The sequence below is a fragment of the Strongylocentrotus purpuratus genome, unplaced genomic scaffold (genome assembly GCF_000002235.5).
Source record: "Strongylocentrotus purpuratus isolate Spur 01 unplaced genomic scaffold, Spur_5.0 spur5_scaffold_6, whole genome shotgun sequence".
NCBI lineage: Eukaryota > Metazoa > Echinodermata > Echinoidea > Camarodonta > Strongylocentrotidae > Strongylocentrotus > Strongylocentrotus purpuratus.
This window is the reverse complement of record NW_022145612.1, coordinates 55,974,008-55,996,697: the sequence shown is the minus strand read 5'-3', so window position 1 is coordinate 55,996,697 and position 22,690 is coordinate 55,974,008. Positions and strand designations below refer to the sequence as shown.

At 34.4% G+C, this 22,690-nt stretch overlaps 1 protein-coding gene across 18 annotated transcripts in view; it reads right to left on the bottom strand.

Moving 5' to 3' along the window:
- LOC581599 (CLIP-associating protein 1) overlaps positions 1–22,690 on the bottom strand; it is a 92,046-nt gene that overhangs the window by 23,475 nt on the left and 45,881 nt on the right. For 7 of the 18 annotated variants that reach the window (XM_030973429.1, XM_030973428.1, XM_030973430.1 and 4 more), the window contains 18 exons: positions 22,305–22,372; positions 21,417–21,509; positions 19,823–19,968; positions 19,334–19,469; positions 18,640–18,710; positions 18,142–18,279; positions 17,196–17,390; positions 15,696–15,701; positions 14,747–14,805; positions 14,410–14,421; positions 12,294–12,452; positions 8,384–8,473; positions 7,399–7,563; positions 6,879–7,009; positions 4,898–4,966; positions 1,929–2,045; positions 1,290–1,393; positions 334–397 (listed from right to left, as the gene is read on the bottom strand). In XM_030973429.1, coding sequence (XP_030829289.1) covers positions 334–397; positions 1,290–1,393; positions 1,929–2,045; positions 4,898–4,966; positions 6,879–7,009; positions 7,399–7,563; positions 8,384–8,473; positions 12,294–12,452; positions 14,410–14,421; positions 14,747–14,805; positions 15,696–15,701; positions 17,196–17,390; positions 18,142–18,279; positions 18,640–18,710; positions 19,334–19,469; positions 19,823–19,968; positions 21,417–21,509; positions 22,305–22,372 — 1,823 coding nt within the window. The remainder of the gene's footprint in view (positions 1–333; positions 398–1,289; positions 1,394–1,928; positions 2,046–4,897; positions 4,967–6,878; positions 7,010–7,398; positions 7,564–8,383; positions 8,474–12,293; positions 12,453–14,409; positions 14,422–14,746; positions 14,806–15,695; positions 15,702–17,195; positions 17,391–18,141; positions 18,280–18,639; positions 18,711–19,333; positions 19,470–19,822; positions 19,969–21,416; positions 21,510–22,304; positions 22,373–22,690) is intronic. The other 11 variants (XM_030973434.1, XM_030973439.1, XM_030973440.1 and 8 more) reach the window with 11 other exon arrangements.

Sequence of the window (22,690 nt, the reverse complement as noted above, 5' to 3'; positions counted from 1 at the left end):
TTCAGGCACAATTATTCAGATTATTCAATGATCCATATTTCAAAGGCGCAAACAAATACCTCCGTTGGCCTAACATAAGCAACGCACATGACATATATCATCATATAACAATTTCAATACATACATCAAGAAAGTTACATGAATACTCAAATACAGATAGGAAAGGGAAGAAGGAATGAAAGAGGAAAGGTAGCAAAGTAATATATATCTACTGCATAACGCCGTAATAAAACCCTTCCTTCTTACTATCTGCCAGTGTTAAGTGAATATCTCAACACTAATGTTAACAGTTTTTTATTGTATGGTTTTAATATGTTCAAGGAAAAGAATTACCTTGCTCGATGGGTCAGCAAACATCCTTGAGAATAACTCTGTCACTCTCTTGATTTCAGATCGACTGAAAATATAAACGAATGTAAATATAAAATTAATTTTCTCAAATGAGAATAACTCACATGAAAGGTAAAGATCAGTTCTGGTCATGTGATTGCATAGTGAAAGAAATGTTGTGGAATCGATCAGAAAAGGTTGATCATCTAGCATATTGGTGTGAACTGCAAGGTTCTGGAATAACAATAATAATAATAATAACAATGTAAACTTATAGAGCGCACACACCGCCAGGGACGCTCATGGCGCTAGCTCAGCAACAGTTATCTTTGATACAAGAAAAGTAAATAATTTTGCAATATTTTTTTAACCCATTTCAATCCTCAGCTCTGCCCGATGGGGCCCGGTGCCCTCCAGCTGCTCCGTTCACTGACAATTTTTGGCCCAGTCTTGGTTGAGTTAAGCATAATACATTTTCAACTTCTCCAATAAGAAGTTGAGTGAAGTTAGTACTAACACAAGAAAATGTTATTGGTTCTCTTTCTGTTGAAAGAAGGATTTCCAGTGTTCAGCTTCACAACTATCTTCAAATGTCAAAGGGAAATTTTTTCACAAACAGCAATCAGAGTGAATCCCCATCCCACCTATTGTCTTGCAAGATCTGATCTCCTACATATTAAAATACCTATACATGTCTCATCTATAGACGTAGGGTAGATATGGGTCAGGAATTCCCCCTCATATAGAGAGTTATTTAAACTGGCAATACCTCTTTACATATTTGTTCAAAATTTGAAATGTGGTAAAGAGTAACACTACACTGCCATGGAACCATCAATATTTTGCGCTTTATAAATATTGTATTATTATTATTATTAATATTCAGAGAAAAATATCTATGATGACTGGTGCCTTTTCAAATATCTTTCTAATTCAGTGTTATCACAACAAACAGGTACCTGAGTGCTCTGTTGCTATGTAGGGTGTACTGAAGACCTATCAATCCTTCTTTCCTCTCTGACCATGCAGGACTTGCCATCTTATTTAGGACTTCAGGTACATCCTGCAAAGTAATGAGAAGATAATGAATCAATGTTATTCATTTAGCAATTAGCATACAGAACAACCATCCATTGATCAATTTAATACAATTATTAGTCGATAGAAACATTTGATTTGCATGCATCATATTATACCAGTGACACCAGCTATGCCAGTTCAATCAGTTATAGTGGTATAACTGGTCTAACTGGTATTACTGGTATAACTGGTATTACTAGTACAACTGGTATAACTGGTATAACTGGTATAACTAGTCTAACTGGTATTACTGGTATAACTAGTCTAACTGGTATTACTGGTATAACTGGTTGTAATGGTCTGACTGGTATTAATACTGATATATCAGTAACTGAAATAACTGGTCTAACTGGTATAAATCGTATTAATGGTCTAACTGGTATTACTGGTCTAACAGGTATTAATGGTCTAACTGGTATTACTGGTCTAACAATAAATGCGCATATCCTTGGCATGAATGGTATTGTATTTTCATATCCTACATGTGCATATGATTTCATTGAATTTCGAAGACTCACCTCGATAATCTTTGCTGGTCCCGAACCATACGATCCAACAGAACACACACTGGAAGCATCGCTCTCATCGTCGGAGAAGTTATTATCATATCTCTTCTTTAGCATCACCTTCTGGGCCTGTGAAATCAAATCATTGCAATCTTGTGTCATTTTTCTAAAACTTGGTAACAATCTCTTTTGTCAGTGATAATCTACTTACCTTGGTAAGAACATTTTTTTTTTTTGGGGGGGGGGGGGGGAGGGGGGAGAGGGGGTTTAATTGAGGACAATGGAAAAGACATTTTTTCAAGTTTATTCCCTTAATAAAAAGGGTGATGTATCCCTTTTGCAGGAATTATGAATACGTCATGTATGTCCTATCTGTGAAATTTGAATATTAGCAGTGTCCTAGTATTCAAATTCTGCTAGGAAACCTGTTTACTTTCTAGACTTCACTGTCAGACACTATTGAGTTGCTGACTGACCTTTTTTTGGTCTTTTTTAGTAATTACATACATAGAATGAGCTGTAAAGGATACATGAGCATTTGTCTACACCAATAACCCACTTCTTTTAAAGGCCAAAATTAAAGTGATTGAATCTTTGCGCAGCACAAAACGTACAACCATTCGCTACAAGGGTCTGTATATCAGATTATATAAATTCGATTCGACAACCAATGGTCATTATTTTTCCACAAAAAAGACATTTTCATGCCCTTTTGTTTTGAGGGAAGTTCTAAATTAGTATTATCTTCTGAATGTTGTTGGAATTTAACCTTTTCATTTTTGGGGCCTGCAAATGGGACATAGTACCTTTAAATCATTTCCATTTTTTTAAATGAAGAGTTCATGCAATATGATTTTTATTTTTTGAACTGTTATCACGTTTACAGCAAATTACGATTACTAAATGGAAATTGAGAAGCGTTTTATTTTTTATTTTAATTTGAATTGCGGAAGGAACACTAAATAGTATACATATTGCAATCCTTCAAAATACCCAAATTTGTGTAAGAAGAAGAAAAGACACTGTTCATTCATTGTTATTTTATAAAAATGTAGAGATACTGCAACCAACATATCTGTAGCCATGTAAATATCTCGTACATTTACGAACATTATGTTTTCTCAGCATATTTCATGAAAAAGAAAGAATCTATGCACCAACTCAAATTACTGGATGGAAAACCCAAATCCATTTTGAAAGTGACCATCTCAGCTTTCTCGTGTAAGTACTTGCTGAGATGCTTCTAATTTGAGAAAGAAAGTTGAAGAATTCACAGGTGTTATTTCATCCACTTGCCATCATGCTTTGTGAAATTGTGTCTTTGGTTTTTGTTTTCAAATCATAAGTTTGGCATACAATGGCATGATTGCATCAAGATGCCTTGTGATGGTTTTATGGGTAAAATAAAAATTCCTTTGTGATGCCCAAGAATCAAAATACACATGTTGCTTGGCTGCATGCTTGAATAAATGATCTGTACCATTCTAGTGAAATCATAATTTTCTAGAAATGTGTAAAGGATTAGACCAAAACAAAATGAGGAATCAAATAAAACTACCGGTATATGATGAACCTATGAACCCCAAATATTGTAGCATGAATAAAAAGCCAGACTAGGCTAACAATAGCTTTTATTTTGTTTCTACTACCCTTCCTATGAGGTAGATAGACCCTGGATCTTCACTAACTGGAAGGGAAGCCCGAGCTCAAAGCAAGCTCAAGATGAAACCCATCATCGGAAATGCAGACCGTAATTAAAAAATGAAAATTTCCCAAAGGTCACTAAGCACAAAGCTACCTCAACAGGTACTATTGTGGACAACCTATTTTCCCTGATACAGTGATGCATCAAAATGAGAACATACAAATTATCTGATCTACAAAGCAAACAGTGTACATGTACATTTATATGTAAACAAAATACAATAACAAGCAAATCATAACTTTTCCATTTCAAATAAGGAAGAAAGCAAACACAATATTAGAAATAAACAACTAAAAAGAAATAGAGCAGTGCTGTAATCCATGCATAAAATAATTAAAAATTGTCTTTAAAAAAACGCTACGGTGGTTGTAGAATAAATTCAGGACAAACACAGAAACACATAAGAGACATCAGTATTTTACCACAAAACAGATTTTCTTAAACACTTCCATGATTATAAAGTGCATCCTTTAAAACTAAACAAGGGTAAATAGGGTTTTTTCCTCTTTTTTTTCTTCCAACAGTAGCTTGTACACTATACAAAAATTTGTGGCAGTATGGAATTGCAAATGTTTGCACTGTTTAAATTATATTGTACTTTTCTTTAGAATCCACACATACAAGAACATTTGTAGCCAGATAAACATTTAAAGGCTAATTTTATTGGAGGAGCTTGCGCCTTTGAATGTTTCTTGAAACAGATATATGGCGCCATACAAATGCTGTTCATCATTATCATCATCTGACATCATAAACAATTCCAAAATACTGCAGATATAAACAACAATCTAGAATGATTCTTACTTCTTCTATAAAAGGTAATCAAGTTCATACAATTTACATGGTAGCAAACAAAAGGAGACTCATCTAATGCTGTGTGTCTAATGTACTTTGTACGTGTATGACGTGATCATAACATAAAACACTCAAACACCCAACAACTTTGATTAAATAGAACAAGATCGGACGATAGACCATGACAGTATCATTATGAAACAAACCAAGACATGCCCTTCCACATGGACATCCAATAACAACAAAACAACTTCCATGCCTACACACGATTCTACCAACAGGTGCACATGCATTATGGGTAAATCCGCAGGCCGGCTCTTCCAATAAGATGCATCACAACGCAACACCATCAAACCAATGATTCAAGCCAAACATACGGGGTGGTGAAATGGAATGCAAATCAAAGAAACATTAATATCTGTCCTTCATTACTACGATCCCGTTTGTCATCAATTAGTGTCGGCCGCAGAGTTTGACTCACCAAATTGTCGGTGTAATCGGAATCGTAACTGAACCCATAGTTGCTCCTGAGGGCTCTCTGGGCGGATATCTGTCACGATAAACGTTTGCTCCGATCTTTCAATTTTACTTCTTTCCAACATAAAATTGTCTTAAATTTATATACATTTAACTTGTATCATTTTAGAAAATGTTTGCAATCATTTGTGACTCTTGTCAAGCTTGATGATTTTATTATTCCTGGAGACATTTAAGTCACTATTTAACTCTCTTTTCTATATTTGTTGATTCTGGTTGCAGTTGAAAATGTAACTATTTTGTTTCTCTGGCAAAATACCATGATTTCTCCTTACAAAGAGATTTTTTGACTCTCCAGATAAACTTGGACAAAACGCTATTGATGTGATTTTACATGAATCCACCTGTTGTTGGCATTTCAATACATTCAGCTACAGCTTATATAGCTGTATATCCAAACTCTGCTATGATGTCTTGTTGAGTATACATGTACTGTACATGTTTGAAACTAACACTCTCAGATCAAATTATTCTGGGTACATGAAATACATTTCAGACTTATAACTAACCCTCCAATACACATTTGGGCTCAATCATTGCAAAGCAAATGCTTCATATAAACAGTACAAAAGGTACAGGAAAAGAAATGAAATCTGAAATTTTGATGGCATGAAACACTTACAGTGAAGTACAAACAACACATGTAATTGACATTGAAGTATGATACTTAACAGAGGTGTGTGAAATTTAACTTTCAATTAAAACTTTTTTGTAAGGAATTTCTTATAAAAAGCACAACTTTTCACACTGTAAATGAATAGTACCAGCTCATAATGGAAACTATATATAGAAGTTCAAAGCTTTGATACAAGGACAGTGTGCATTGAAAACTAAAAGTCCACAAAACAGTTTACACTGCATAAAAATAACCTTTATAGATATAAAATCAAAGAAAAAAAACTACAGTATCTGATAAAACATACAAGAAAAAAGTAAAACACTGCAAAAATATATACTCATTTCAAAGGAAAATAGAAGCAATAGGAGAAAGTATATCATAAATATGAAGTAAAGCTTTAGGATTTTACTGAAATGAAATGCAGGCTCCAGACTGCGTACCAGTAGGGAGTACACAAATAGCATCAGTGAGGATATGCATGTTTGGCACATTCATCCATACTTTTAGAAACAAAGCTAATTTGATTTCCCTTCTGGGTTTTCCCACCCAAACATGAGAGGAACACAGGTGCAGGTTTGAAGTCTAGGGGGGAAGTTATCGGCTACCCTGTCCCACCCACAAGGGGGTCACACTTCTGATAAGATTTCCGCCCGTCTGGGATGCAAGGTGCATTCCCACACCTGCTCCTGCACATGTTTCACTGCGCATGTGAAATTCACTGTGTATGATGGCCATTAGGGCATAGTGGAAGACTGCCAAAGGAATGCAACTCATGCAGCCTCTGATCTATATTTGAGGACCTACATACAGATACATGTCTGTATTGAGGCATGTTACTTCCTTTTCCAGTTCTGTTCAGAATGAAAATCATGTCCAGGAGTGTAGAAAATGTTTAACTCCTTCTATTAAGCCTTTCATGAGCAGGCAGCTATTGCTACCTTCTAGGTATGTACTATACCAACTTCAAGATGATTACTGAGCTTCAATCAAATTCTTGATCACAAATCATTTCCATATCCATGGACTGCAGTCTTTGCAATACCTGTATAACTCGAGAATTATCACTAGGTTATGGAAGGTTATTTGGAGTGGTCTGAACAGGTTTTTGCCGTATCTAAATAACAAACGGACAGTAATGACACCATCTTTGTAACATTGCTTAAAGGCCACTTGAGACTGGTGGAGCTTTGGCCTAATGTAAGCTAAATTGTCTTTAATTTGGGTATGATGGACCTTGGGCCACCAACCCTCATCCAAGCAACAGGACAAGACACACTGTCCACCTGATGATGTCGGGTTTACTCACCAGAGCATCAGCTAGGGCAGCTTCAGCATCTTGACCAGGGACCAGGACTCTCTGGGCCATGATGTTCTGCTTCTCCTTAGGCTCCCTCTGGGCTGGACCAAGAGATGATCCACTCTGCCGCCTCTCTCGTGCTGCATGAAGGGAGGGCAAAGGAGGGGTTAATGAATAACTCTGTTTTGTATAGACTAGACTATATAGCAGCCAGACACATTCTATAAGCGAAATATTTACAAATGCTTATTTTTCATAAGACATAATCTTAAGGTGGATTCCCTCAAGCTCCTAGTCATAAAAGGTGTTTACATGTATCAAGATTTTCCAAATATACCTAGAATCGTTTTTTACTTATAATGACAAAAATTAAGAGCACTTACATGTAGCTGAGAGTCTCATTAATACATGCTTCAACTTTACCTCTGTAGAAAACATGTTAGGGGTAGCCTTTATTTCTGACTTAACATACAAGTTACACTTAATTTTAGAGTAGATTATTTTTTCCAAGAAAAAATAACAAACGAACCACTAGCATATCCATATCTGCTAGGACTGGCCTCTCTGCTTGCTCCCTGACTGCGAGGCACTGGGATACCGCTCTTTCTTCTTGTCCTGCCGTTGGTCTGGATGTTGGAATATCTGGAGGAGACTGTCGAAGGTGAGCTTGATCGACTGTTAGATCTGCTACCAGCTATAAATGAGAGAGCAAATTTGCATGAAACATATGATTGTAGGGAATAATGTATATACTGAGGAGGTTACTCCTGAGTAAACAAGACATCAGTATCACTATAATAAATATACATTTTTATGTGATGTTCCTTTTGAAGAAGAAAAAAGAGTGGATTCAGCCATTTTTAATGAAAGAATTCCAGAACCACCCAACTAAAGATGGTTTACTAAGGGAGTAGGTAAATAGTGATGACATGTGTTAGAACAGTTTTTGGGAAAGACAAAAACATGTAGAAGGTTATCAATATCTTAAAAGATAGCACAGAACAAACATTAAAAAATCAACATAAAGAAGAGTTAAGGAAGTTCACATCAATAGGCTGCAAAACAAAAGTACTTACTTATTGGTTCTGATAAATTGTGTTACATTGGACCAATTCACTTTTTATCATTAAAAGCTTAAATAAATAGGGGATTTCCGCTCTTATATGAACTACATGTATTCAAAATTATTGTAGTTCCTTTTTTTAAACAATGCATTTGAAAAATATGCTGCTATAGGACCCCCACCCAAGACTGGCTTCTATTTCCATTGTTTCTTTCCTCTTTATATTGGTCTAAGATAACTCCCATGATGCAGCAGTCAATGATGTCATCCTCCGTTTTCTTACGATTCCAGTCTTTTTCTTATCTCACATAACTTGCTAGATTATCCATTGACCCTATATGCCGACATAAAATCCAAGTGAATCTTCTGGAGCTTAAATCTATCTTGTGAGTGATTATTTTGTGTGATCATAAGGGGATTTTGTAGATGCAGTCTTCTGCATCTGACTTACGTTGTGATTGGGAAATCCCGATTCTAGATCGTGTTCTCCCTGCACGACCGTTAGGAGTCTGAAGGAGAGAGGACCCTCTTGGAGTGGCAGCTGGAAAGAGCGATAGAGAGTAACAAGAAGAGTCACATAAACAGATCCATCAAAACCACAGATAGGAAATCAAGTTTGGATGAGGGATGGTAAAGAAACAACAATAACAGCAAAACCATTGTTGCACTATACAAAGATATTCATAGTTATCAAAAGGAGAAAATGAAGTTGAAAGCTGTTGGGATTTATCTTTATGTGGAAAAAAAGTGTTACAGAAAAGTGTTATTTCTTAATTCACAGATTGTTTCTTAGCAACATTTATTAAATCATTGCATTTCCATTACATGATCAAACTATTCTTCAAACACAGAATATCAATCTTTAATATTATTCCTGATATCAAATTAAATTACCAAATGGAATGTTGCTTTGCATTATACACTTAAATTACATAGGTTCAAACATAATCACAAGCTTATTTTGTTTTTTTTTTGGATCACAAAAAACAAGAATGTTATCCATCATTCTGCAGGCAATAGGGTTGGCAGAGTTATTAATGATGCGGATAAATTGGAAATTTGGATCACAAGGTCGACTGAAACCATTGGAGAATACCAAAACAAGTTAGTACAGAATTAAACACAGTGCCATCCTCTGCAGAAAGCTTAAAGTCAATACTGAAATTATGTAGGGTAAGCTGTAAATTAAAATAAATTTCTATTTAAAAAAAATTGTTTCATGATCAACCACAATTAATTTCAGGGTTCTGGTACAGGAAAAATGAAAATTTCATTCAATTTGATTGTACTTGAAAAAAATCCACAGCACCAATAAGAGTGAATTGATGATTAACAGTCACTATTAACATTAACAAATATTATCAATTGAGAAGTACGATGACTGATAAACATCAAATTTGTAACACACTTTCATTATGATATGCATATATACATGGACACACATGTTGTTTTTTTTTTACTTCAATATCATGCTGCCAAAACAAATATGGTTAAAATAAGAATTATAAATGGAGAGTGAAGCGATGCTCAACATACATGTAATACATAGAGATTTTGTTAGCTATACTTATAATCCTTAAAAAAATCTGAATTAAGAGAATCACTTAAGTTTGTCATAGGGCTACACACATGCAATTATTATCTTTTTATCAGGCATACACTTTAAACAGGTCATATTGACTTCAACAAAAAAATTATTGAAAAAACTTCTCTGAAGGTGACATTTTATTAACCTAAGATTCTATTCAATTCCTGTTTAAACTTCAGATTTCAGGTATAGTTTCCATTAAAATCATTATAAATTCATGATGAATAAACTTAAAATTGCTGCCCCCATACAAACGTAACATAGGCACACAAAAAAATGACTACTTGTGGGCACATTGTTGTTTTAGTTACGGTCATAGTGTTAAACAGAGATGGGGTATAACAAAATAAATAATAATAATTACCTTAAAAGATAAATAAAAACTCAAAGAAATCATGAAATTAAAATCAAGTACAAGACAACAATCAATATCAACTAAAATCAAAAGGCTGGGGGACAGGATCATCAAAAGAAAAAGGGAAGCTGCACATCTAGAAATCATAAAGACCAATTACACAGACTAGGCGTGAAAAAAATGGAGATACGACAGTTGGAATTCAGACCTCTTTTCCTCCGCTTGGCTGCAGAAGATGAGATAATTGTAACAAATAATGGATCAATGTACTATCATTTTTCTTCATCTTGATCTTTGTTTGTGCAATGCAACCATTATCAAATCGAAATGAGTGAGTTATTTATGGTATTGTGTGGAGCAACATGTTTCCCACAGTATTCCAATGAGGCCAGTTTTGTTACATTGTCCATTAAGAGCCAGAAGGGCGTTAACATAAAGTAAAGTAATATGAACTAAAGCCCTTCTGGCTCTCAGCAGAATGTGATATTGTTTTTATAAATAATCTTTCTAGGGTTGAGATCCAGAATGCAGACAATAATATTGAATCGATTGTTGTCTGGTAGCTATGAGTCTAGCTATGTTAACAAGTGATTCATGTTAAGCATTATTCCAGTTACATCTACACATACATCTAGAAATAACACTCAAATGAAATGAAGAAGAAAAAACAAGAACATAAAAAACTGCCTATTTCGGATCTATAAATATAAAGGTATTGACTATACAGGCACATTTAGGTATAAAACGTAACTCTATAGAGACAAGAAAAGCGATATGTATAAGAATAGGTGTATAAAACAGGTGATCTCTATAGCAGGTACATTTGTATGAACATAATTACACATTAAGATAACGCATTTATATAAAACACAGAATACTTGTGCGATCATGCATGCAGTGTGATAACATAGCCTACCATAATTAGATTTATAACCAACTCAATATTACTGCAGTGTTATATGATTCAATGTCTATACATTAGAGCCTGAAGATCACTCTTTTCAGATAAATTTTACAATAACCATGCAAGAGAACTGCCCGAAGCCCTTCAATCAAAACTAATGTTTTTCTACCCCCCCCCCCCCCCCAAAAAAAAAATAATAATAATAATAATAATAATGGAGGAAATGAACTTCATTCCTGACTATAAAGGCTTTTTTACCTTAAAATAAATACATGTCCTGAAATTAATACTTAAAGAAAATTTCACCCCAAGAAATAAATTCAGTTTAATAGTTATTCTTAGATATTTGTTGTATTCTTTCCAATTAATGTACAAGATTCCCAGCTAAGTATATGATAATGGATGTTGATGAAGTTCAATCCATACCCAAATTCTCAAACCAATAAAACTATCATGCAAACCATATGGGGTCAACAAGGTAGGGTCATCAAGGTCAGGATGATTTTCACAATCTTATAAAATGCAGGAAAGTGATCATGGAATGATAACCATAATTGAAAATGACAGATTATCTAAAAAGCAGTAGATCCCTACTGAATATGTCTGTCTATCTCTTCTCCTCCCTCTCTCCCTCCCTCCTTCCCTTCCTCCCCCCCTACCACTCTCTCTCTCTCTCTCTCTCTATATATATATATTAATCTTTATTTTTGCTATTCTGCAAAGTACAGGTACATAGATTCATTGATGAGGCTCTAATACTACTATTTGAAATAGAACACTACAATTACATGTATGCTCCCTATAATGATGACTTTGACATCAAAATAATGTTTACCGCTAAGTAGATTTCCTATGTGGATAAGTGAATATAGTTTTCCCTATTGGATAAATATCAGAAATCAAAACTTTTCTCAGCATTGCAGTACAAAAGCAACACAAATTAACATAAAATTTCCAACAAGAACTAAAAAGGCGAAACATTAATGCTATTCCACGATGACGGCAAACAAGTAAAATAAAAATCAGGGCAGGACTCTTTTCACTATCTTGACCGGTTTGTTGATTTTAAAAAAAAATCTTTTAGTTGGGGGAAATTAATAGATGATTAAATCATATTTCCTAGAGTGCAGACAGGCAGGAAAAGCACACATAAAAAGATGAGTGTTTTTGTCTCGCTACCTTGAAGTCTTGGTGACAAAGGGGTAGAAGGTACATGTACCCGACTGTTCGTTCCACAAATTAGGTCGTTTGCTATGTGTGGATTAGATTAAAGAAATTACATCATGGATTAAATGTGCAAAACTTGTTAGAAGCTTGAAATGATGCTGAATTTAGCTTTCAACTACTTATGGTTTACAATCTAGTAAATCATTTTTCTGGTTTTGTTAGAGTACATATATATGGTTTACAAAAATTTCAATTAAAAATGAAATTTGTAAGATAAGGTTAGTGCATAATTGCTTTTTTATACATGTTAATAGGAAAATAAGAAAAGAAGAGTGATTTAAAATTACCCAAGCTCTCCCGAGAGGTGGATTTAGATCTAGAAATTCTTGCCGCCGCCCCGCTGGCTGCCCTCTGACCTGCCGACGAATACCGCGATCGGGCCCGTGACGCAGCCGCCAAGTTGATCTCACTGCTGGAACGTTGATTCAAGAGGGCGGGCTTGTCCGCTGTGCGTATGCATGTGAGATGTAGATGAAGCACGCCAGTATGGACGATGGATAATGGTTTGTGGGGATGATCGTAGGAATATCAGTGAATGATGATATGATATTGTATGAGGAAAGAATGTCCATTATGCAGACAGAGAGAGAAAGAAAGAGAGAAAAAGAACGAGAGAGATAGAGAGAGAGAGAGAGAGAGAGACAGAGAGGAGGGGAAGGTTGTAAGAAACACAAAAAACCCATGTTAGCACTGCAATTAAAAGCATAGAATAGGACAGGTTCAAGAAACCATAGCAACAAGATAAACAGCATTGGTTTATATTATTTGATAGCCATTGAATTCTAATTCAATGTTATATACTAAGTTTGCATAGAAAAATTCAAAGAAACCTGTCTAGATTTTAAGTCCTAAAAAAATGTTTTGAAATCACAACTAAAGCCATCTTTAAACAAATTACAATCTTCTCACTTAACGTGCTGTGTTCAGTTCCACAAGATGAAAATAATTCCAAAATAAAAACAAAGTTAATACTTCGTCTCAAGAACTGCTAATGATTATAATGTTAACACTCTATAATTATGTGATTCCATTGCCATAAATGAATAGGTGTACAAACTGTACATATAGCATAGAAGGTATCTACAGTGTAATCTAATGAGGATATGAGCTATTAGTGTGCATAAATGGTTTGCCTACTACATGTGAAGAATTTCATATTTTCTACTTTTTATTGTTAATAAAGGCCTACATGAACATGCAATTAGTATCAGATACACTTCAAGAACAAGCAAGGCATTAGAGATGGTAGCAAAGTGATATTAATATTAAAGGTAAACGAGTGTCCGTATTAAGAGCTCAAAAATATGTTCTCAATGTGATGACGACATCACAAAATATTAACGCCATCTTTCGGGGCAGATGACTGATCATTTAAAAACTATTTTGCTGCTGCAGAGAGGCATCATGCAATTACTTTCATACATGTAATAGCTCTAAGGAGAGCAATTAAACATCAGCACACTACATGTTGCTTTATTTATTTTAGCATTTCAAAATTTTATTCCAAATATTTTATTGAAAATGTCTTTTCTAGCTGGTTTATGTGTTAAAAATTGTGTTAAAATCCAGATGAAGCATAAAAAGTCTTCAAATTACAACAAAAAATGTCTAAAAAAAGAAATGACTGAATTTTCTCAAGTAGGTAGAGTACAGGTATGTGCACATGCAGGATGTTAAGTTTAATGTCCTTCCGATACAAATGTTTGGTAAAAAATTGCTAAGGACCTGTAACAGATACCAGTATCTTTACATAATGGTGTAATTCAACCATTTTCAGCCATGCAATTACAATGTACTACTTGCATACAAAAACATGCATCATACATCTTGAATATATGCTACATAATCATCAAAAATAATGAAAAAATGTAAAATATAACATATCCCGTATATGTTTACATGTATATGTTCTGTAAAATTTAGTTTCACTTAATCTAGGAAATTAAAAAGTATCATTAGGTTGTGATGCCTTTCTACATTTGTCTTGATTGTTTCTCCTTTCTTCTACAGAATAAACCCATTGCTGCTAATCACAGGTTACACCGTACTCAATGGAAAATCCGAATAAACCATAGGGAAAAATAGATGACTCAATATGGGTGCAACGGTTTCTGATTCCCAGGATTCAAGGGAAGGTCAACTTCCATCTAAGTCAGCTAAAAATATGATTTAAGGCTGAAAATCCCACTTAAAGCTCATGTTTCCTGTGATTGTTGCCTGGTTTTGTGCAATGTGTCTCAAGCATAGATGCTGAATTCCCATGTGCATACAAAATATGTGCATACATAGTGCTTAGTGTCACATCAATGTTCACAACATGGCTAGTCAGTCAGTGTCCTAATGGCCAGAAACACTACATTAAGTGATTTCTTTTAGCAATTAGCAAAATAAATCAATAAATACCTCTGGTCCGAACTTTGGTGGACAAAGAAATAATAAACAAAGGGAGATTATATTTGGGGTATGGTATCAAACTGTGTGTGTGATATCTCAATGACATGTATAATCCTTGTATCAATCATGTTCTACCAACAACAACAGCAACAAGAGAGAACAATTCTGTACAATAGCCAACTGTTTATATACTTGTCAATGCTACATTCTTCAACTCACCAGGGAGCTGAAGTAATGGATAAGTAAATGTATTGTAATGATTGAATTCTTTTGATTCTAAAATGCTACAAGTTTTAGAGAGAAAAAAAAAGGAAGCATATGAAAGGGAAAACATTGCTATACTTACAAGACTCTGATGCTCGATTTGACCTTGATGCTACTGATCTCCTTGGCAAGCTGGCAGTCCTACATATAGAAATTGATGTAAGCTTGTGAAAGATAGTTGCCCCAACATGTTCATCATTTAATAAATGATTATATCACTATATGACACCATTTCACAGAACATAAACAAACTACCAAATAGATGAGAAATAACAATTCACATTAAAGTAAAATGACCAAGATTTTAAAATCATACACAACAATGAAGAAAGAAAAAAAAATTAAGATCAAAAGATTTCACAATTTCATTGAAAAATAAAATACTTTGACAGAAAACAAAAGTTTACAAAGCCATCGACTGATTTCATTGATTTTATTTCAGAATGAAATATATAATAATTGACAATAAATTAATAATTGACAATAAAAAGTGAATAAGAGTAACCATTCCCATGCCACACATACACTGTAGGAAGCATTCAAGCCCTAAGACTCTTGTGTTAGGCAATGTGATTGGACTGTGAATAGCTACATCCCTCATCCTCAAATAGAAACACTTTAATGTAAAGTGTAGTCCCAATAATTGTATGTTAAGCCTAAGTTCAAAATGAAAGAGATTTATGCTAGTCAAAAGTAAGCTCATTTAAAGATAATTAACCAAAAACTACATAAGAAGGTAACAATTTGAGCTACAATATCAGGAAAGAAATAAATAAATGAAAAATGGCATGAATGCATTACACCCCAGTCACACTCTCAAGACAAACACCAAACTGACATTAGACTGTACAAACAGTTACATGCCTGATAGCCAACAATAAGTCAGTTTGGAGTCGGTTTGTGACAGTGTGACATGGTATTAGGTACACCATATGTGTGGCAATAACTTTGATGATAACAACTAACAATCCAACTACACTATTTTGACCACAACCCATGAAACCATGATTGAGAAGGACATGTAAACTTACACCGTGCTGTATATACGATGTCATATTGTATGGAGAGCGTGCAGAATATTGAGGGAGAGAGAGAGAAAGCACCCAAGGAGAAAAGAGAGAATTAAATGCAATGCAAACATAAAACATCCTTGTTAATCACATAGAGGTAATTTCAATACAGGGAGAATTGGTTAATGCAAGTTATATCAGGAAGAAATAGGGATGTTATTAACAGTTAATAGGTATCATTTCATATTCATCTAGTATGAGTATGACTACAGGTGTATGTATAGGAACAACATTAATATACTAGTATTTCACACAGGGCACAAGAGTATCATTTCAATTAATTGTTAATACAAACAAATCAAATTTTTGACTTTGTGAGTAGCAAAGTAACTAAAAAAAATTGTTTTCTTCATACATTTCAGACATTGTGGATGACCCATCAAAAATGTTTTATTCTGTTTTGTTTTTGGTAAAAACTGGTACATCAACACTGGGGGTGGCTATGTGCAAAATAAATCTGACAACCCATTAGCGTACCAATAGCTAAACATAGAATTGAAAAATAGTGATCATGACCATCGTCACAGATGAAATTTGTCATATCTGACATGCTACAAATGACTTGAAAGAGTCTGTGTGTGGCCCATTCCCACCCCTCAACTGAACATTCGTTTCCTTTCTTTATTATGGGCAGAGATTATACAAAACCCCTTTATCAATATCATGCTACACATTATATCTGAATGAAACTTAACAGGGTACACATGAGAAAACAGATTATTCATTAATAAATGTTAATATCTAGAAACCATGGCAACTTCAAAATGCAACACAGAAGCATTGATAATGATCAGCTCTAGTCCTGTTTTTCAAATTTAGATCATGCTAATGGAAATGAAACTAGTATAAGAGGATAGGGATTGGGAGACAAGGAAGATCAGTACTTAGAGGGGAAATGAAAGGGAAGGAATCAGAGACAACCTTGGTTGGACTGAGACAGAAATCTGGAGCCAAACAAAGGACATCAGCAAACACAAAACATGTTATCCAAGAAAGAATATCATTGAAAAGGATTCATGTTGTCTCAACTTAAAATAACTTATACAAAATTTCAGGCATTTCTTGCATAGAAATTACTGATCTTTATTTTGTTGTTAATCTCCTTAGTGTTTGAAATGCTTCAAGAATCAAATCAAGAGGAGGAGAAAGGTAGAGAGAAGGAGAGGGGAGAGACAACGAGAGGGAATGAAAAAAATGTTTAATGAGCATGCCAATAGTATTTAAAGACGGACAAGGGTTTCTGTATCAGATGAAAACTATTAAATGTAAGAGAGAAAGAGAGAGAGAGAGAGAGAGAGAGAGAGAGATAAGATGTAAATAATATAAAACCAACTAAATCAACCAAACAAATGAAATGATGTTCTATTTCTAGCAAGCAAGCAGGGGTGCGAAACAAGCAAATAAAACCTCATAAATCATAAAACCGCAACTGATAATATAAGAGGGGGTTGGTGTGCGTACTTGTAATCCCTAGCCAACCTTAGATTTTCATGCGAGCTGGCGGTGGCGGAGCGTGAGAGCGGCCTGCCGTCTAGAGAGGTACAGCTGGAGGCTTGGCTGAGCTCTCCTTGTAGCATCTTCTGCTTGGAGGGATCCAGGTTGTTGAACAACTTGTCGGCATGGCTCTTGAAGTGCTCTGAGAACTTCCAGAATGCTCTGTTAGAAGGAGAGGATGGTGGGAGAGAGGATGGTGGGATTGAAAGGACAGGCTTAGGGTCAAGGCAGCTGCTACTTGTACCAACAAATGATATTATTGATTGATAATTATTTATGACAAGTTTAACAAATAGAAACCAAATTTTGTAAACGAAGATAAGAACTTTTGATTCATGTTTCTTTCATATCTGCAGCTCACACTTCTCTTACCATCTACTTGGGGATGTTAACACACCTTTATAATATACAAATATGCACATACTCTTTCATACCAATTTCTTATTCATGAGCATTTTGTGTATGAAAGTGAAAGCACCAATCCTCTATATAAAAACAAACACAAAAGAATTTGAGTAAATGAATTGAATAGATAATGAGAAGTGTTTATACAAAATTCAGTTTCAGAGCAACTTGAACCTTTCAGTACTCCCATATTCTGCTGAATATTAAACTTTTACAGCATTGTATACGTCATGATGTTTTATTTCCTAACATATTATTCTGTACAGTCTTAAAATAAAGCATGGAGATGAAACTAAAAACCTGAGTCATGTCTTATAAAGAGTTGCAATTGAACCAAATCAATCGCAAGTTTGCAGTCTCCCATCTCTTATGTACATAGTTGCAATTGATATCAATCCCAAATAAGTTGCGATTAATATCAACTCTTTATACATGTAAGAAGGGGCCCAGGCTTTTCAAATTGGTTCTGAAGAATATTGGCGAAATTTGCTAGTTTAGGTAAACTTACTTTCTTGAGATAGCCCTTGCTTCTGAATCAGCATCCTCAATACCCTTGTGTATGGCCTCTGAGAGTAGGTTAGCATGCCTCTCCAATGTATGTGTGTCCCATACATTCAAAACCGTGTTAATGTATTGAAATGTTTGCCTAAGAATAATGAGAAAAGGAGAATAAGCATTGCAGTAAGTAAATGTTAGTCTACACAAAGACTCATGCTGTGAATGCCTGTCATCACACTGCCTCGAGATTACATCATACATTATAACTTCCCCTCCCTCTTTATATGCCTATGTTACATGTAATAAATACAACATCGATATTAAACATTAAAAAAATGGACACCTTCATTCAATTTTGAAATGTATTTTAAAGTTCTCTAGAAGTACAATACAAATATTTGGAAATGCTGCGTTCTTAATACAAAAGAGAAACATGTTGATCAAAATAAGAAAGAGAATGTATAATTCTACAGATCAAGTAAATAATGAAGTGAGTGCCAGTACTTACTTCCTAATGGCAGTTGACTTAGAAGTTGCGTTGCTTTTCATAATAGATATAAGCCTAGGTGAATGTGTATGCTGTAAATAAAAAGAATGTATAAGAAATATAAGAAAAGGGCCGGAAAGTGACAAATATAATTATAAAGAAGCAATAGCAAAAAGTTATATCTTTGTCCATATTCTGATTCAGCTCTGAATTCATTATTTGTTTGTCTTACCCACTCTCTCCATCTTATCCCCCTTCTCTCCCCCTTCTCTCCCCTCTCTCTTTCTCTCTGATCTTTTCCTTTCCTTCCTCTCTACTATTCTACCCATCTATCTTTTAAAAATTAAAAAAAAAACGACAACATCTCAATATTTGTTCTAATGAACTTGCAGTATTGGGTGCTCCATCAAGTCTACATGCCCAAAGGAAAGAAGAAAAAAAGTATTAAAAAATGATCTCAGATCTGTAAACAATCTTGTATTCTTCTTCTCTGCTGATAAAATAACATTGCCAAACTTTCTACCTTATGGACAAGTCCAAGTATTAGGTCATTTGTTGTACCATATATTACCAAAAGCAAAGAAGAAGAAGAAGAAGACATAAAGACCAATATCAAAAGTGGCATTTGTTGGTCTGATCCAAGAACTATTAGGGCTTGTGATGTTGGTGATGTATGGTAAAGGTTATTATTATGCTCTTATTTTCTATTACTCACCCTAATGATAACATCTATTGCAACGATGCCTGATGTTGCCATAATCTTTACACTATTCTGGATGTGGGTAAACAAATGGGGTAAGACTGCCTCTGCTGCGTGGTCAAACTGCCGCCTCAGACGAATGGACAAAAACCTGTAACATCATATCAGAATAAAAAAAATGTCTAAATACAGTACAGAATCATGTTTATCAGCATGTAGGCTCCCTGCACAGTTACATTCACCTCACTCACCTCACAACCACAAATGGTATATCAGTGTACGACACAAAATTATGATAATACATCTATCAATAATCAACCACAATATTAATTTTAAAACTTCCCTCAGGGTTTACCTTGCTTTTTACTATCACCAATACATTTCACAAACTAGATCTATACACCATTCTGACACATTTATGTGAACTTCACTAAAAAGACGAAGTAAATAAATAAGATAAGTAATAAGATGAGTATTCCAAAGCAAGAGTGTGTGCGAACTCACGCTAATGTGATGCAAGCTTCTCTCAAGACCGTTGACCTTAGATCCTTGACGGACATAATGAGGGCCTCTTCCATCTGTCTGAGTGATTGACCAAAGCATTCGTACTCTGCAGCACCAGCTATGATGAATGCCCGTAATTTCTTCAACTGAATACAAGAATACAATCCATTAAATGATTGAGCACCATGATGATAAGATAAGAAGATCAAAATTATGTGGTCTTTTCAAGGAGGACACTAGTACATTGTAAATATAACAATTAGAAACAGCAAGAAAACATTCACATCAGGCATTCAGAAAAATTATTATAATCAATAAGTAGACAATACACTTTGAGCCATTGCATTAAGATAGCAAATGCTAAATGTTATGGAGATTTTAAAGACACTTCCCCCAAACTATTAGACTCAACTTGTAAAACAAAGCAAATTTCCTGTTGATTATGGATATATTATAAAGACACTAAATTTTTTTTTTTTAAATGCAATTATATATGACTTACATTTGCTCTTATCTCCATACAAAGGAATACATATAACTTACAAAACTCAAGTAAAGTGAATTTCATGACCTTTATTACTCCTGCATTACTCATAGCCCACATAATCAAGTACAAGGTCAAAATTGATTTCATTACTGAACAACAAAAGCTATTTCAATCCAAAAAAAAAAATTCTGTCTACAGTTATTACTCCAAAATTAGCACTTTACTTTTTCTCATCAAGCCAATCATGATTTATGATAGATGTTGTTTCCTAGGAAGCTGTGGAAAACAATCAAAGTGATGTCTCTCCTAAATTTCAGGCCCCACCAGCCCAATTCTATCCTAATTCACTAGACGCAACGAGTTGTAATTAATCGTCATGACAACTGGCATTACTTAATTGAAGACCAAAATCATATCCGCTAATTCACATCCGCCGCTCTCTTTATAGTGCCAAGATTTTTCAACTAATTTGAGGGGATCCATTGGAGTATACTCTAAATTAAATGTATCCTGCCCGACTGCCTGGGAGTAATTCATCATTCAATCCCACAGACACATGGAACTGTTCTGGTGTTTCTTTTCTTTTCTTCCTGCCCACAGACAGCATGGTTTAATTCATGACTAGTCATTCTGTTAATCCTGTAACAATGATTAGTTCAGCACATTTGGTATTATAAAAAAAAAAAATAATAATAATTTCCTGCAGTTACCTTCTGACAGTACCTGTAAGTAATCAGGTTGGTCAAGACAAAGAATTCGTTGAAAAATAAAATACATCTTAATAATTTATTCATGCAATAAATCTGAGCAAGAGAGAATAATTTGAATGGCCTTTTTCGGTCAGGACTTTGCTCATAAGGGCTGCTGGCATGAACAGCTAACAATTATTACATGTTGATGCTCACAATTGCACGATACACACATAGAACAAAAAATATTGTTCATATTTATCTTATAAGCCTAAAATAGTTGAAAAGGACTTTAAACAGAATCAATTTCAATACCATAAACTCAAGATGTAATTACCGTAAGTGATGGTTATACTTTAACTGCTTAATTTACTTGTTAAAAAAATATTAGTAAATGGAGAAACTAATGTCTACTTACTGCCGTTACTCTAAGTTCCCAATCTGCTTTATCATTGTTCAGAATAGTAGACATCTTACTCAGGTCATCCTCCAACTGTTTCGTTGTGAATATCTGTCAAAAGAAAGAATAACCATTGGCATGAACAAGGGGCTTAGACAAATGATAGCTCTTTCTTATGGAAACTGTTTTACTTGTTTATGATTACCTAACTACAGAGGCCTATCACAGACCTTACCTATAGTATTAAACATGTATGTACACAGGAACACAAGTTCAGCAACTCAAGTTTGATCAATATCTCTTGTTACTATATTATTATAGTTTAATATTTGTTATCATTCATACTCCTGAAAAAAATCAATCAATACCTTCCATCCCTTTTGAAATGAATTGAACCTTATTTGATTCCAATCACAGTAAAAAATGACATTATACATTGTTGCAATAATACATAGGCAAAGAAAAATACATTGAAATATATACATTTATAAAAAATATAAAAAAAGGAAGAAGAAAAAGAAGACATGATTAAATCTACAAAGAGTATAGGATGAAAAAAGGTGCATCTGTAAAAGCCACATGGGCTTGATGAATGGGCGCACCCTGATTGGGTTACTATTCCAAAAGCTTTTTCAAATTTGCTGTGTACACACTAGATATGTCTACATGAAAATACATCTGCATTCATGATGAACTAATCAAATAAGAAAAACAATAGCCATGACACACGATAGGCTCTAGTTCATAAACTCAATTGTATATGTTTGGAGGGGTACATCAGGGTTCTATTAAAAAAAAAAAAAAAAAAAAAGGCAGGGGGGGGGGGGAGGGAGATAGAATAGATTAGAGTATTACATATAATAAGCACATATAATTATTATTATGATTATATGAGAGGATACTTACTGAGACACTAGGGACATCTTCATAGGAAGCTTGAAAGAGAGCCTCATCCACTGCACCACTGCTTGCGCCTGATCACACGCAACAACAAATATTTGTTTTTTTATATAAGAACAAGAATTGTGTCTTTATGTCACTTTGAACATTATACTCATTATCTTGGTGTGGCTTATCACCTGTACAGGTAGGCATCCATTGTCTAGGTTATTAATCTAGTGAATCTACCTAAAACTAATCAATTCTGAAAAGGAGAGAATGAGTGCAAATGAAAAAAAATCATCATTCCTCTCACCTGAAAACCCAGGTTTACTTGAAAGGTATTAAACGCATGTACATGTAAATACAGTCTCAAATAGTACCGTATTAATAACATTCAATCTGCAATTTTC